The 15,562-nt window shown below is 40.8% G+C and overlaps 1 protein-coding gene across 2 annotated transcripts in view; it reads left to right on the forward strand.

Annotated features, from left to right (window-relative positions):
• The window catches only part of PDE3A (phosphodiesterase 3A), a 277,695-nt gene that overhangs the window by 161,558 nt on the left and 100,575 nt on the right, over positions 1-15,562 (forward strand). Inside the window, exon 2 of one of the 2 annotated variants that reach the window (XM_054824716.1) lies at positions 6,763-6,813. In XM_054824716.1, the coding sequence (XP_054680691.1) occupies positions 6,763-6,813 (51 nt within the window). Of the gene's footprint in view, positions 1-6,762; positions 6,814-13,057; positions 13,297-15,562 lie in introns of those variants that run through there. The other variant, XM_054824726.1, reaches the window with a different exon arrangement.

Below are 15,562 nucleotides of genomic sequence, written 5' to 3' on the forward strand. Positions count from 1 at the left end.
TCTGCCTCCAAAACCCATTGTTTAAAATCCTATTTGATGTGTGAAAGATTAATAGGGACCTGAGAAATTCAATAGTAGGACTGAAAATAATAGAAACCTGTAGGGATTTGGTTTACTACTGTCATCTGCTTAAATAGTTGTGACAAAAATTTATACAAATCCAGATACAGGGTGTGGAGGTGGATATTCTCCTGCCTTTTCTTTTTCCCACCTACGCTTTTTTTATTTCATAGCACCTTCACACTATCTAAACTTGCTCATTTCAAGAAGTGGCATGGAGCAACGGGCATGACAGTTGTCCACGAACGCACCACTGCCAGGTTGCTGTGTCATATGTCTTCGTGCCTCCTGCCCCCGTGCAAAGGAGCCAGAATCCCTGAAGAAGTCACATGCAGTTTATTTTCTGGAAATATTCTGAAAAGGTCATATGCTGCCATGAGAAAAGTCCTCAAAAATGTAGTTTCTCTCTTGCTGTCTCGCCCAGCGCCAGATATGATCTCATTCCTTTTATTCCTTTGGAGCCGAGTCCCTGGTTAAGCGCTCGGGACGATTTCTTCGCTGTGCCTGCAGGAGAGTCACTGCTGGTGCCTTTTGGGTTGTCCTCCTGTGCCGCAGTGCCCGTTTGCCTCTCCTCGGCCTTACCTCACCAAGTGCCCTATTTTCTCCATTCCCTTCTACCACAGCAGCTCAGTATCACGTTCCCTGTCTCGACAGAGTATCTGCCTGATATATATGTTTTTCCTGTTTTGTGTAATCTCTGGCGGTGCTGCCAGCCAGGCTGTGAGAGCGCTGTAGGGGTCGAGGAGGCAGATCCCTCTGGGGCTTCCAGCTCTGCCAGGGTACCAGCTTCAGAGGGTTTAGACTCCATCCCTGCACGGGGCTTATCCTGCGGGGAGGCCGTTTGCTGCAGCTCCTTTCCAGACCCGTCATTCTACCTCGCTGCCTCTGCCCCCAGTTCAAAGCAATGCCAAGTGTCAAAGCATTTTTGCCTGTGCCTCGGTTTGAAAATTTTATCTCTGCTTCCAGCTGGTGTCCAGCAGCCCACAAACCTTTGAACCAACTTATTTGATTAGGATGCAGCTGAAAGGCTCTTACACCCCCACACACACCCCACCCAATTTATTCAGTTAGTTTATTGTGGTGGTGGGGGCATTGTTTTGCTTTTTTAACCAGTCTCAAAACGGGGGCTGACCTTGATTCACAGGGCTCTAACGTGTTGGGAGCATTTGGGTGGAGAGTTTCCTCCCCACTAATTGCACAGCCCGAAGCTGGGATGGGGCGAGCGTGCAGCTCACATATCTGGCTGAACTGCGCAGCTCTGACATCTCGTGCTTTAAGCTGACCCTGGAAGTTGGCGAGTGGTTGTGGAAAAGGGATTGTTTTTCCAAATATTGGAGCATTTTGCTATCTGTGTGTCATAGCCTACACGTGCCTGTGTATGATCACACTCACCACACAGCAAGGAAGACATCTCTGACTCTTTGGGTGCCCAGAGGGCAAGCTGCACCCGTGCCGTTTGATGGAGAAGATGGTCAGTGCAGCCATGCAGTTGCTCCCCCGTTACGTTATCGGGATCTGGCAGTGCTGAATCTCTGCAGCTACAGCCCACTTAGCTTCTCCTGCTGATGGTGCCCACACCAAAACTGCACTCCCTAAGTCAGTCGCGTCAGTAAATCACCTCATTTATCTTGATTACCATGACAGTGCAGGGAACAGTCTATCGAATAGAAGGAATCCTACTCAAAATAGCACGCACAAAAAAACCTGTTAGTTTCTGTATGACCTGATTCCTGCATATTTGTAAAAATAAATGTTTCTTCTAATATGTAATCAGAGAAATAATTTGTGCTTTTTTGTTGCTGAAAAAGAAATTTATCGGGAACATTTTGTGCCGACATGCTGGTAACAAACAGTTTCTTTTTACCAGTGGAAATACGACCCTGACTTGAAGCATAGTTAATACCCATTCAGTCAGAGAATATGTATCATACTGTGCCCCATTCAGCACAAGCTGTAAGAAGGCAGTGTCAAAGAACTCAACAGTGAGACACTGTTCCACATCCTCAACATGCCCATTCAACAAAATCTCTTCCAAAGACGGAAGATGTTATGCTCGTGTTTATGAGCTCTGCTATTTTGGTGAAGGTTGAAACCAGGTGCCAGCCAGATTGGATGCTCCTATCTAGCTCTCCTGGACACTGATTCCCAAATATAAGCAACTCTCAAAACTGCTGGCTACCACCCAGCTCAAACTTCTCAGAATCTCATTGGTAATTAATTTTTGCTGCTACTAAATGCTCTAAATCCTTGCAGGGGTTGCAAAAAGGCATTTTTACAGGTTATCAGCTGTTTGGGGGAGCTCAGGATATCCTGTTCATGTATTGCAGCCAGTTCAACAGAGAATATCGGATGCTAAGTGTTTGACTCCCAGTCACAGATGGGGCAGAGGTGCAATTTCTCTAGCATTCCTGTGTTTTGCTTTGTGCTCGCCTTTCGTTTATTCACTAGAGGAGAGCAGGGCTCTCTAATGTTCACTGTAATGAAAACACAGTGCCCAGCCACGGTCTGAAATCTTTAAAGTCCCAGGAAAGAAGCCAGTGAGTCGGGGCAAGATCCTGACACGTGCATTTGGGCTTATGTGATCCTGCTTCGGTCTGTTTGAATCCCGTTTGCTAGCTTTCATGAGTTATGGCTGATTTAGCTCACCTTTGTCGTCACGATCTAATTATTTTTAGAACTGTAAAAGTGTTGTGTATGTGTAAATATATATCTAAATAAAATTCCAGAGTAGTAGACTGTAATCTGAACAGAATTAGAATAGGCTCTGAATTGATTTAAGTCTTTTATTAAGCACTAAGTATAACTGCTTCATTGGTCCTCTTAAGTACTTACCATGAAAAGATCTGCTCATTCCCTCCAATGAAACTGCGCTGATCATTGTATTTGCTTAAATAAAAAAAAAAAACCCAAACTGTGGTTTCAAAATGCTGCTGCATTCTGCTACTGAGGACTGCCTCCGCTTCCTAAGAATATACACGGGACTGCTCAGATTCTAAATGTTGGGGGGTTTTCCCACTTGTGTCCAATTGCGGAGGTCCTTATAATAAGATTATGCCTTTTCTATTTCTGTGAGTTGTTTTTTGGGTTGGGTTTGTGGTGGGGTTTATTTTTCGGCCATGGTATAGTTAGCAGTATTGCTGGTTCATGGGTGCCAAAATCAAAAACCTAGGCCAGAAAAGATAATTTAAGGGAAAAACAAGACCTAGAAACAGCTAAAAAGGTTTGAATTGTCATTCTTTCTGTATTTTTATTTATTTAGATCTTTTACAGTATGTGTGGGTCACATTTTCCTGCAGTTCTCTAATACTAAGGAGGCTTAGAATTATGGTTTATGAATTTTAGTGAAAGTTGAGATTATTATGTAATCATATGCTGGGGTTTTAATTAAATCACCAAATAGGAGAAGAATGGCATTTAAAGAGGTGAGAGCTGATGACGCTAATTTTTAAATGCCTTCGTTCTACTTTGGCATGGCTATCTCAGATACCTAATGCAGACAGTCCCTTATACCATTCCTTACTCCTTTGCAGGTATCATTGCATTAGTGAGCATCTGGTTTACATTTAAAATTTGATTTTACAACCACGAGTCCTAGAGGCTTCATAGCGTTTATAGGAAAACCCGGAGTTTTAGAGCACAGGCTACCACCCTACATGTTCAGAGCGAGCTAGTCTTGTTTCACTTCTCTTTTTCTCTCTGTGACTGTGATTTTGGTATTAGGGTCTTCTCCATTCTCGCCTCCTCTTCCATTCACAGTCCTCACACTCAGCTGGGCTGGGGGAGGCTCTTCTCCCTGGAGACCTGTTAGTCAATTAGTAGGGTAGAGCGAGCCAGTTGGCATTCGCGAAGCCCGTGTTTTTGTGCATTCTTGAACATGCAAGAGTTGTCCTTGTTGCTGAAAGCTGCCTTCATCTTTCAGTGTTAAAACTGTCAGAGCTGGGTTTCCAGGACAGTTTTAGATGCAATGGAAAGTAAATACTTTCCTTCTGAGAAAGACTGCACGCATGTAAGCCGTGTGGGAGCTTGATTTTGGTTTTATCCCTCCTTTGCTGCTGCTGTTATGCTCAGCCTCAGCAACCTGGTCAGGAAGAATGATAAAGAAAAGTAATTGGATGGTGTGAGGCTGTTTACCATCACTCTGGACCAATTTGATTCATAGTAATTTTTAGAGAAGGTGGTGGGGTCTAGAACAAACCCTTCTGTTAGTGATAAACATAAATCTCTTTACTTCCAAATGCATTTTTGTATCTGTATCTCTTTTTTTCATGCAAGCACCAATTAAACAATTTTTTTTCCTATTTTATGGTTTCAGAAGATTGACTCAGACTCAAGTGGGTTTATGCATACTCTCTATGTTTCTAAGTGTGTTTTTTAAATACTGTTTTCTTCATCTTTTGTTTTCTATAACGCTTGTGGAAATTGTGATTTCCAAGTAGCCCGATAGGTCAGGCATACTTGCTTTCCTCCTTTTCCTTTTTTTTCCCGTATCATACTGCACCACTTAGCTTCTCCATTCAAAGAAAATCTTTCCCAGGTTAGAAGTAATCTAGCACAGCATGGCTTGTTGAGCTAAAGTGCGTCATACTGAGGCAATCATCCCTCTGTAGGATGTTGGCCTGGCAGAGGTTTTGTTACAACTGCTCTACCTGTTTATTTGTTTTGTCTTCTGTCCTAAAGCTTGAGGCCCTTTTGTAATTGTGATGTACTTGTTATATCCCTTATCATGCTGGGAATCGCAGGTGGTTAGACTCATGCTAAATTAGATTTTTCTTTAGCCAAGCAAATTAAGAAAGCAGGCACCACTTCCCCACAGGCGTAGGGACTGAGGAGTTAAAATTGAAGAGGTTTTCTTGGTCCAGAGTAGCAGGAGCCAGGGAGGAAGCACAAGTATGAGGGTTTTGGCAGAGGTTCTGTGAAGCACATAACCTTTGGTAGATGCATCTCTTGGTAGCATTTGCATGCCGGTTATTTACTGAGAGGCCAGCTTTCATAAACATCAAAGCTTGGTTTCATACAGTAATGAGCAAACATAACAGTATGGAGAAACAAACAGGGAAACCTGGCACAGCCAGTGTTTCCACCAACAGTATATGGAAAAAGGAAATAATTACAGTAAAAGGAGGGGGTCAGTCATGTGTCTGTATCAGGTAAAAAAAATGGTGTGACATTTCTGATCTTTGATGCCTGTCTGCCTGTGCGGTTTGTCTCCAGTTATTGCTTACAGTTACCTACCCCCGTAACTTAAAGGAAGGGACCCTTGGAGAAGGAAAGGATAAGGAGGAACAGTTGATGGAGAAGATGATTTTTTCATATGAGATGTATGTGGCTTTCCTCATTTTTCAAAGTATTTTTAATCTCTTGTGCTGGGATGAGTGTTTCGAAAGCATGTTCTGCAATAAGCATAGGTTATAAATCTCGTTGCCTACCTCTGACCTGGGAGAAGGCATTTCCTTTGGGAAAGAATGTTGGGGAAAAAAGAGCAAGAAAATGTTCGTGACTGTACGTCATTACATGTCACGTTAACCCTCCTATCTTTCATTCACATATTTTTATATTTCCATTAAGCTGTGCTTGTGTGAGTAAGAAGAAGCATTACCCAGAAGAGATCCCTGAGTAGCTGTAAAAAAATCCAGCTCCCAGGCTGGAACACATGCCGGCCGAGCACTTAGAGGCAGGATTAGCAGCAGCAGCCGCCTCGTGTGCTGCACAGCTCGGGCTCCACCAGAGCCGTGCCTGCGCACTCCCTGGAGCTTTCTGGGGCTTCTTAGGCAGGTGTGAGGATAGCTTTATTGCCAGCAGGTCACATTTGCCCATAATCTTCAGATACATAAAGCAGTAATAAAGCCTACTGGGTATTCTCTCTCCTCTTTTTTTGTCCCCCACCATGACACACAATTTGCACACAGCAGCTCTTTCCATGTATGTTGCTTAAAGAGAATGTACAGCTGTGTTACTGTACAGTTATGAAGTACAGTAGAAGAAAAGATTGAGAAGACAATTTATTTTTCTGGAGTCCATCTGTACCATCCAATGTCTGACCACTGGTCTCACAACACAATCTTTTGTAGAGTTGCACAGAAGATTCAAGAGCTGAATTTGGGCTGTAATTAATGCTTGCCTTCTTTTTAACTTGAGGAGCTCTATACCATCACAAATCTTAATTTCCACAAGAACCCATCATATCTAATCTCTCTCTCTTTGCTTTCCTCTGCAATGTAATGCCCCCACCTGTTTTCCTTTAGAGGGTGTACCTCTACTTTTTTATTACATTGAGAATAATTCAGCAGTGAGACAGAATTAAAGCTGTTGTAAATTTTCATGCCTGGTATAAAACATGTGCTGCTATTTAATCAAACGTCCCCTGGTTTTGGTAATCTCCTTGTTGATATATTAGCTCTCTTTTTGTCCGATCAGTATTAAACATTTGGCTAAAGCTGAATCCATGGCAGTGTGAATTTTATTGGCATGAGCAGTGTTGTGATGCTAGATGTGTTTTGGCCTCGAATGTAAAGGTACAGAGTTATAGTAACAACTCCCAAGTCTTCTCACCCTCATTATGAAGCTAAAAGCTGTGTGAAATAAATCATAAAAGCAAACCTGTTTTCTCAAAGAAAATGTGTAATGGATATAAAAGTGTGAATGTTTCAATTAAAGCTAATCAGTGCAATTTTTCACTTACCGGTGCTTTTCTTTGTTTTTCAGCTCATGGGGCATTCTGAATGGGATCACAAACGAGGACCCAGAGGCTCACAGGTCAGTTGCTCAGTATTTTGTGTTTGATTTTGGCTTTTTGTAAGTTTGAGGTGTTCAAGCAAGTTTTCCATCTGAGATTGGCAAAGTTGTTCATTTTGTTAATATTTGCAAGATTGAATAAATGGAAAAAAGCATAAAACCATGACAGCCCTCGTTAATATAATTTTTGAACTGTAATCCAAACAGTTGATCCAGACAGAGCTGAGTCACGCAACAGAAAGTTTCTTTCAGTAGCAGAAAGATGGATTAGATGTATTGGTAAAGCATTTCTTACTCAGCTGTCTCCATCAGGAGATCAAAGGAATGCAATTTCAAATAATACATATATAGTTTTTTGGTGTTGGTTTGTTGGGGTTTTTTTTAAACCTGACAAACTTAGAAAACTTGGATGGCCCTCTCACCTTGTTCAATAATAAAGGGATCAGTGGTATTAGAACTGTGCAGGGAGGTGCTAGAAAGCCACGTGTAACTACTGGTTTGCTTTTGACACATCACTGAAAGGAAGCTATGCTAGTAGTGTTAATGGCATCATGCTGATACATTTTCAAATTATCTATAGAATTACAGTTGCTACAAATAAGACATTGCTGCCAATATTGATGTTCAGGATTTTTTCTGCTTGGGTAAAGCAATCTTTCCTGTCTGATGTTGAAATTATATAAATACATTATTAGGGCTTTGGTATTTTGGAATTGCTTTTTCTTCAGGTGAAGAATTTTTATATGAATATGAACATCTATGTCTAAATCTCTAATAAACAGGATCTGCTGCTGTGGAACTATGTGTTTGCACGCTTGATCTCAGTAGGGCAATTCCTAGCCTAACCTTCATAATGTCCCTTGTAAAAGTCACTGGAGTACCTGCCTTTTTAATGAGAAAATATCATATGTTAATCAGGAAGCTGCTATTTATTTTAATACATGAAATTTACTATTCTAATTGCAAAATTAATTTACTAAGTTTTTCATCTTTGCCCATATTGTTGCAGAATTCTACATTTTATTCTAAATTTTCTGAGCTTCTGTCTTGCATCTCATTTCAAAACCATCTACAAAATTGCGGGAAATTTGGTTATTTCATTAAACAGTTTTAGATGGCTTGCAGATCAGATTTTTTCAGATGACAGTCTGTCATTTCAAAAAAGATAAAAAAAGAAACCAGTAAGTAAGGTAGTTTTCAGTGGAAACTGAGGAATTTCAGAAATCAGGGGTATCCTATCCCACCAGGTGAGACCTGCTCAATATGTAATCTCTCCTGCCTCATCTGATGTGCTAGTTGATCATGTTGTGCTCTTCTGGTCCAAAGAGTGGAAGGTGAATTGGACTCCTCCAAACTACTATTGAGAGGAGGCAGTCACTTGAAGGACTCTTCCGGTGTCTAAGACTTCTTAAACTTTTCTAGCATTATTGCAAACCTTCATCTAATTTTTGTATGCATATGAAAATGTCAGTAACCTTTTATGTGCTCTGAACCATGCCCTGCAGTCCTAATGTTTTGCTTATGGCAGCAAAATATTTAGAGACTGCTGACTGGAGTGCGTATGAAGTCTGTGCTGGTGTTGCATCAGAGACAGAGCCCTAAGTCCTGTCTAATTCCTCATACCTGATACATCCTGTTGGCTGTGTGCCTCCATGCTTGAAGGAGTTTTTGTTATCGGCTAGGCATTTTTGATGGTTTACAGCTAGCCAATAAGAAATGTTAGAGAAAGGGATTTAGATGGAAGGTAAGTGGCATCAGTCTGGTCCAAATAGATCTTTAAATTAAAAGGTAAGACGGATCAAGTTGAGTATCAAAAATGTATCTTGCTGCAGGAAACTGAACTTGGGCTGTTTAATAGATCCCTTTTGAGTTTTCTGAAAAAGTGAACTCACAGGATGAAATAGTTGCCAAAGAATTTTTTTAATTATTTGTTCTCAAGAGGCTCCAGGGTTTCTTCCAAGGAGGGTTCCAAAGAAATGAATATACTGCCTGATTTCTCTCTTTCTCCCCTTCCCGTAAATAAGGAGGGCTTGCATGGTATGGCCTAATTTCAAAGGAAGAGGTCTTGTGGGCATTAACTCAGTTGTTGCAAATGGCCATCTGTATGGTGTGCGAGTAAAACCATTTGTTGGGTACTGTTAGGGAAGGTTGTAGTTGGGCAAGTAACTGGTTACTAAACCATATAGATGAAGTTCTCTGTTGGTTTCAGTAGAGGCTGAGAAAGAGATAATTGTGAGAAGATAACTCCATAAAAATATCCCCTATCTTTCTGAGAAGAATTTTGTTCCTTCCTTGTGTGATGTTTTAGATACAAAATGGTGGTGGAGTATTAAAAAAAAAGAAGTTCAGTGGAATTCTCTGCAGGTCAGCCTGCAGTTGTTTGAACCTTTTCTGAAGGATATTGTTGAATTATTAAAAATTCTAGTAAACTCTGTATCAGGTTTTCATGTAGAAGACTGCTGCTGATTATTTTTCTTAGGCAGAATGCCTTTTATTTTTCCAACGAAATAAGCAAAAATACTTCATCCTTGAGAGTGCATTCCTTCAAAACAGGATAAAGTCTGCATATGTAGGGTTTCCTTGACAGAGCAGTGAGGTGTTTCCTTCTAAATCCATCTAAAAAGAAGTGCATAATTTTAATAGTTTCATCCTGTAAGCACTCTTATTTCATTTGTGCTGTGTATAGGTGTTCTGCAAAGCTTCTAGAAAGGTAATTGTTCTAAAATCTTGGAAGAACCTTGTAAAACTAACAATCAGTATGTACCACAGAAGTGTTAAAGCCTCTTGAATAGGCTGGGAGAAGAAAACGACCCAAGCTCTCTGGTTACTCTGTGGTATCCTAGTGCCCAGTCACAAGAAGCAAGGAAGAAAAGTTTCATTGGGGGGAAGAAAATAAGCCTGTTATTCCACTGCAGCCTCAGACTCTCTCTTTTACATGTATCTGAAAACTTTCTTTGATAGGAATAGTGTTAAACTTCATTTAACTAGTTCCTTGAAAGGTTAGGAGAAATTTAGGAGGTTCCAATTTTTGCATGTAATATAAAAGAACTGTTCTATCCTTTTGTGATTCAGTTGCATTGTTGCCAATTTGCGTCCTTAATAAATGTACCCTTTGTTAAACGAGATCTTGCTTAAAAATTAGAATGAGTAATCTGTTAGATTTACTTCTCCTTCAAATCTAAAAGGTGTTTAAAGATGGACCGGCAATTGCTGCAGGATCTGCCACAAGGTTGCTTATGGTGTTTTCCTAGGACTGTGGGGCTTGGGAGGAGAGGTCTCTCCTAGCCAGTGGTAGCCTGCACTGCTTGGACAAGCAGTGAGAGAGAAGAAAGGGGTTTAAACTTTTATTTATGGGGAGCCAACTTTTTAGTCTTCCATGATCTTTTAATTCTTATGGAGTAAAGTGAAGAAAGTGGGAAGATAGATCTTAGGAAGCCACCTGCGTGTGTGAATGTCACTTATGAGAAAAGGAAGTGAAACCACTGGTTTACCGTACTATAAACTAAAATCCACATATAAACTCCTAAAATTATTCTACTGTTCTGGTTTAGCCCCAACAAGCAGCTAAGCAACATGCCACCACTTGCTCACTGCACCACCCCCCCACGCCCCCCTTCCCCTGGTAGGATTGGGAGGACAGTTGAAGGAAAAAGGTAAAACTCATGGGTTGGGATAAAGAGTTTAGTAGGACAGCAAAGGAAGAAGGAAATAACAACAACAATACTTATAAAAGAATATACAGGGTAGGTGATACACAATGCAATTTGCTCACCACTCCAAAACCCGATGTTCAGCCTGTCCCTGAGCAGCAACCAAACCCTCCTCCCTGGCCAGCCCCAGAGTGAAGTTCCAAACAATTGGAGGTGAGAAGTTCTCTAGATATCTGCCCATGTTCTCCCACATGCCATGCCACCAATGACTATCTAGCCTCAGGGAGATCTTTGGTGGTATTCTTAAAACAATTTTTTGTAACCCTAAACAAGACCTGAAACACATCCCAAGGGTATTCAAAATTCTCAAAAGTTGTTGTAACTACCCTGAAGGAAAAGGGGAGGTGAAAGAGGAGGATAAAGAACTCCTTCTCCGCCCCCCCCATCTTCCCCATAGATTGGGTGCAATTATTAATAAATTCAGAGAGATGTCGTCCGAAGTACAGGCACAACAGCAATGCCACATACAAACACCGCCTTAACCTCATGACCAGTGATGTTATCATAGCATGTCGATCTTACACAGTACAGCAAAATGAGAATCCTGACCCCTCTCAGAGGTGATAAACAGCACCGCAGGGAATACACACAGCAACTACGGGTTTACATAACACAGCCGTGTGAACAAACAAAACACTGTTGTGACCAGCAACTGTTAAACTAGTATAATAAATGTGTATAACAACTTTAACATGCTCTGGTCAGATCTGTCATTCTCTCAACCCTTTGTGCCCCACGTTGGGCACCAAAAAGGGCTGTCCTGGTTTAGCGCCAGCCAGCAGCTGAGCGCCACGTGGCTGCTTGCTCGCTCCACCCCCAGGTGGGATCAGGAGGAGAATCAGAGGAAAAAGGTAAAACTCTTGGGTTGGGATAAGGACAGTTTACTACCACAGCAGAGGAAGAGGAAAATAACAACGATACTTAGGAAAGAAGATACAAAACAGGTGATACACAGTGCAATTTGCTCACCACCTGGAACCTGATGCTCAGCCTGTTGCTGAGCAGTGACTCCTCCTTCCTAGCCAGCCTTCTTTATATGCTGAACATGACACCATATGATATGAAATACCACTTTGGCTGGTTCGGGTCAGCTGTCCTGGCTGTGTCCCTTCCCAGCTTCTTGTGAAAATTAACTCCATCCCAGCCAAAAACCGGGACATTTACCAAGACAAAACTCTAATTCTGTTAAGATGGGGTTTTTTAAGAACTAGTAGGTTTTCTATGATATGTGTTGAAACATGAGAGGAAACTACTACAGTGAGTGTCATACTTCTTAATGACACACTTGGAAAATATATTCCTTTTCTGCATGTGGGAGTTAAATGCAACGTGATGTAGTTACAGGTAGTGATGGATGTCAAATGAAATACACTGAGGCTTATGGGAATTTCTGTTTGCAGGAGTTTGTCTCCTGATAAGCATCTGCGATTCAATAGAATGTAAATGGGACAAGTAAAAAGCTGTCTTTACAATATATCTTGCTCCTGACTTCCATACCAACACCACACTCATTTTCTTATAGGTTACACATACATGCATGTATATGTATGTGTGTATGTTGTAGGATTTCTTTTCTTTTAGAATAATTATACTAGTAAGGCTACTGTAATTAGAGTGAATTATAGGTTGCCTTACAAAGAGCAATGAGTTCCTGGCTACCTACTTCTTTCTCCCCTCCCCCCCCCCCCTTTTTTTTTTCATCTCTGAAGATAACACTTCCTGCTGTGAATGTTTCATGCAGAGAACTTGCGCCCTGGATTTGAAATCATTCAGAAAGTGCAAAGTGAATTTCATTATGTTTCATGCTTAATTTTTAAAATTAATACAGGTTAGGATTTAGTCATGGAACTTCGAAATCGAGTTCCAAGTTAAAGAAATTCCTATATGTTTAAGAATGTTTAACCCACCTAAAGAAATCTCTCTCAAATATACACATGCAGTTTATAAAAACTACATCGTCTCTCTGATTTGAGGGGAAAATATTCCTACCCATTTCTAATATGGGTACATGCTACAAGAAGATGTGACTAGCAGAATTCATCCTTGGCATATTATCCCTCTGCAGAAAAAATATGCTAACTGTATTTTAGTTATTCTACTAAAACATGATACTTCTAAGATATTTCAGGTGGGACCCACAGCACGCTTTGTGCACACGTTTCTACGAGGAACCTTGATTGTGTGGGAGTTATTTGTTTCTCTGTCATGAAGACTTGTTTGGCTTGCTGAAGATGTAGGCGTAGCCGCAGGAGTCAGTGGAATTGAGCGATCATTCCTCCAACATTATAAAAGGATGATAACCGGGAGAGAAACACAGAGGTCCAGTGTTTTTAATTCTCTTTAAATATAAAAGCACTCAATTATATATCTGAGGTGCTGCATCTTACCCCTCCAGTTCCTAAGCAACAGCTATTTTCAGATTGAGTGCGTCTGGTGTTGTCTACCTACTTCATGCTTTTGTGAGGTAATTCGTCAGTGAAAGCTAGGCTTTTCAGTATCTCGCCCGATTCCCTTTGTCGTGGCACTATCAGGAGACGGATGCTTTAGAGAAACGGGAGAAGCTTGTCTGTAACCAGTCTCAACCTTGCAGCTTGCAAAAACTTGTGTATGTCGGGGAGCTCTGCCGTCTACAGCAATGAAGCACAGGAGTCAGAAATAAGGTTCTTGACACTGGTTTGAGAGCAGCCTTTTTCTCGAGTGTGGGAAAAACCTCTAGAGCAGATTCAAAATCATGAGCCGGAAATCTCTGTACTTGCTGAAGCGTAGATGGGAGTCGATTCCCGCTACTGACCAGGTACTGTGCTCTGGTGAATCTGTCATGTCACTGTCTTCCCCTGCAATGCCACTGTAAAGAGATTTATGGTGATTTAACAGTGGTGGTTGGGGTCCTCTGCATACAGTGAGAACCAGCTGGTCATTGCTTGTCATTTCCATGTTGAATAGTGCAAAATGTTGGTAAAGCCGATTTTGCAAAAGCATGTAATTGTGAATGTGGAGGTGCCATGACAGCCCACTAATGCAGACTTAAGTAACCGACAGAATCTCCCTGTCTCAAAAATGAGACCTTTCTAAAGGTTTTAGGAGTATTTTAAAGTGGGTGGCTAAGGAAAAGTGTAGTCTGCTGCTGAGGGGTTCCTTGGTGCATGTCTTTGTTGCATTTTATACCTTACATGTGTGTATGTATGTATGAAATCACTGATTACAAGTACATACAATGCATTGGCAGAACCTCAGCTTTTTCAGCATCATCTTGGTTGATGCATCTTTTCAAGTATGTTAATAAGGCTGAGAGTAAAGCAGATGTAAATGATATAGACCAGATGTAGCATAAAAATTGTGGGATGCTGTTTGGAAGAAGGGTCGTCACTGTAAGGAGGACTAAGATGTGATGAATGGGAGTACAAGTAGTACATTTCCTGCTTCTCGCTCCAGGCACTCCAGGGTTCTGTGAATTTTTTTCAATATCTTACTTGGGATGCAAAGACACTAAAAGAAATAATTCTAGAAATAATATTGAAAGGAAAGTGGAGGTAGGAGCTTATTACATGTTCCAACTCGGTTTTCTCTTTATAAAGCAGTTGACTATGAAGGGATGCCTTTGTCGATGGGAAAGAGGCAATTTGGGAGAAATTTCTTCAACAGAAAGAAGGATGGACTACAGAAATACTTCCCAGTGTTTGAGGAAGATCCTCCTGTACCCTTTTCATTGAGAGGGGGAAGGGAAGGGCAGATTAGATGACATATTTTATAGACTTGTAGATGTTTAAAACCGAATTGGACCACTGTGAACATCTAGAGATCTCAGACATACTTACTAGTCAAAAAATATCATGCTGTCACATCCTGTCACATCGGGCCTATGTTTTCTTGTTAAATAACAGTATATCTTATATATATGTATATCAAGTCCTAATTTAAAGGCTTTAAGTGAATAATAATCCACCATATTCTCTGATGAAGTTTTTGTATTTTTAACATGTCTTTTTTTAACATAATGCCTTCTCATTTGACTTTTTCTAATTTAAATCTCCTACCATATTAGTTCGCTACACTTATGTATGCCAAATTTAAACAGCCCTCTTTCAGAAAAATCTTTTTTCCTGAACAGATACCTAGATTACCTAGATTATTCTTTTACTTTTTCTATCATTTAAACTAGCTGAAATAGTAAATTTCAAAAGAATCAGATTCTCTGGTAATTTGCAATAAAAAATTCACAATAAAAATAATAAGGCATTGTTGATTAATACAATGTCATTGTTTTGAAATAGAATTGAATTGATTCAGTTCAATCAGGCATTCTTAAATCTCCTGGTAAAAGAGGGGTAAAGAAATGCTCTGTTATGAAGTGAGTCATTTGTCATCTTGCTTCTGTTAAAAAGATGTAGGGAGACTAGTGTTGTTCAAAGGCAAGCTGTATTTCAGCCTCTTGGCTTCCTTCTTCTGACATAAATGCAGATCCTTGGCTTATTATGAACAAATATTTGACCAGTAATGGATCCCTGTTTTTGCATTTAGATTGCTGATCAGTTTGCTTTTCCAGTGTTGCCTTTTCCTTTTAATCACTCTATCCCTGATGTTGCATTGCATCATACTGTGTTATGGTATGATGTATCTGGGAAAAATAAGTATTCCTTACCTAGGTATGAGGTGTGCTTGGCTGCACTGAGCTGTGTATCCTTTCCATCGTCAGCCCCTCAATGCCTTTGGAGGGTTTTAAAAGAGAAAAGGAAATTTCCCTGACCAATCTACCACTTTGGGAGAAGTGGGACTCTGTAAGCGATGCATGTAGATGGAGTTAACTTGAGCATTGTGTAAATCTGTAAGGATTGTTTGCAGGTGAACTAAGGGAGGGAAGATGATGTTCAGCTTCCAACACGTAGATATTTCTCTAGCTGTTCCTACTGCTTCTTACGGTGGGTGGCACAGGTGGGGCTGCTCTGCTTGTTCTCCCCCTTGCTTAACAGTGCCTCATAGGAAAATGTGGTTACTGTGCAAGATGACAACCACAAAGAGACACCTTCTTAAGCATTTCAGGCTGATCCCGTTCATAGGATTGT

This window comes from Grus americana, chromosome 1 (assembly GCF_028858705.1).
Source record: "Grus americana isolate bGruAme1 chromosome 1, bGruAme1.mat, whole genome shotgun sequence".
Taxonomy (NCBI): domain Eukaryota; kingdom Metazoa; phylum Chordata; class Aves; order Gruiformes; family Gruidae; genus Grus; species Grus americana.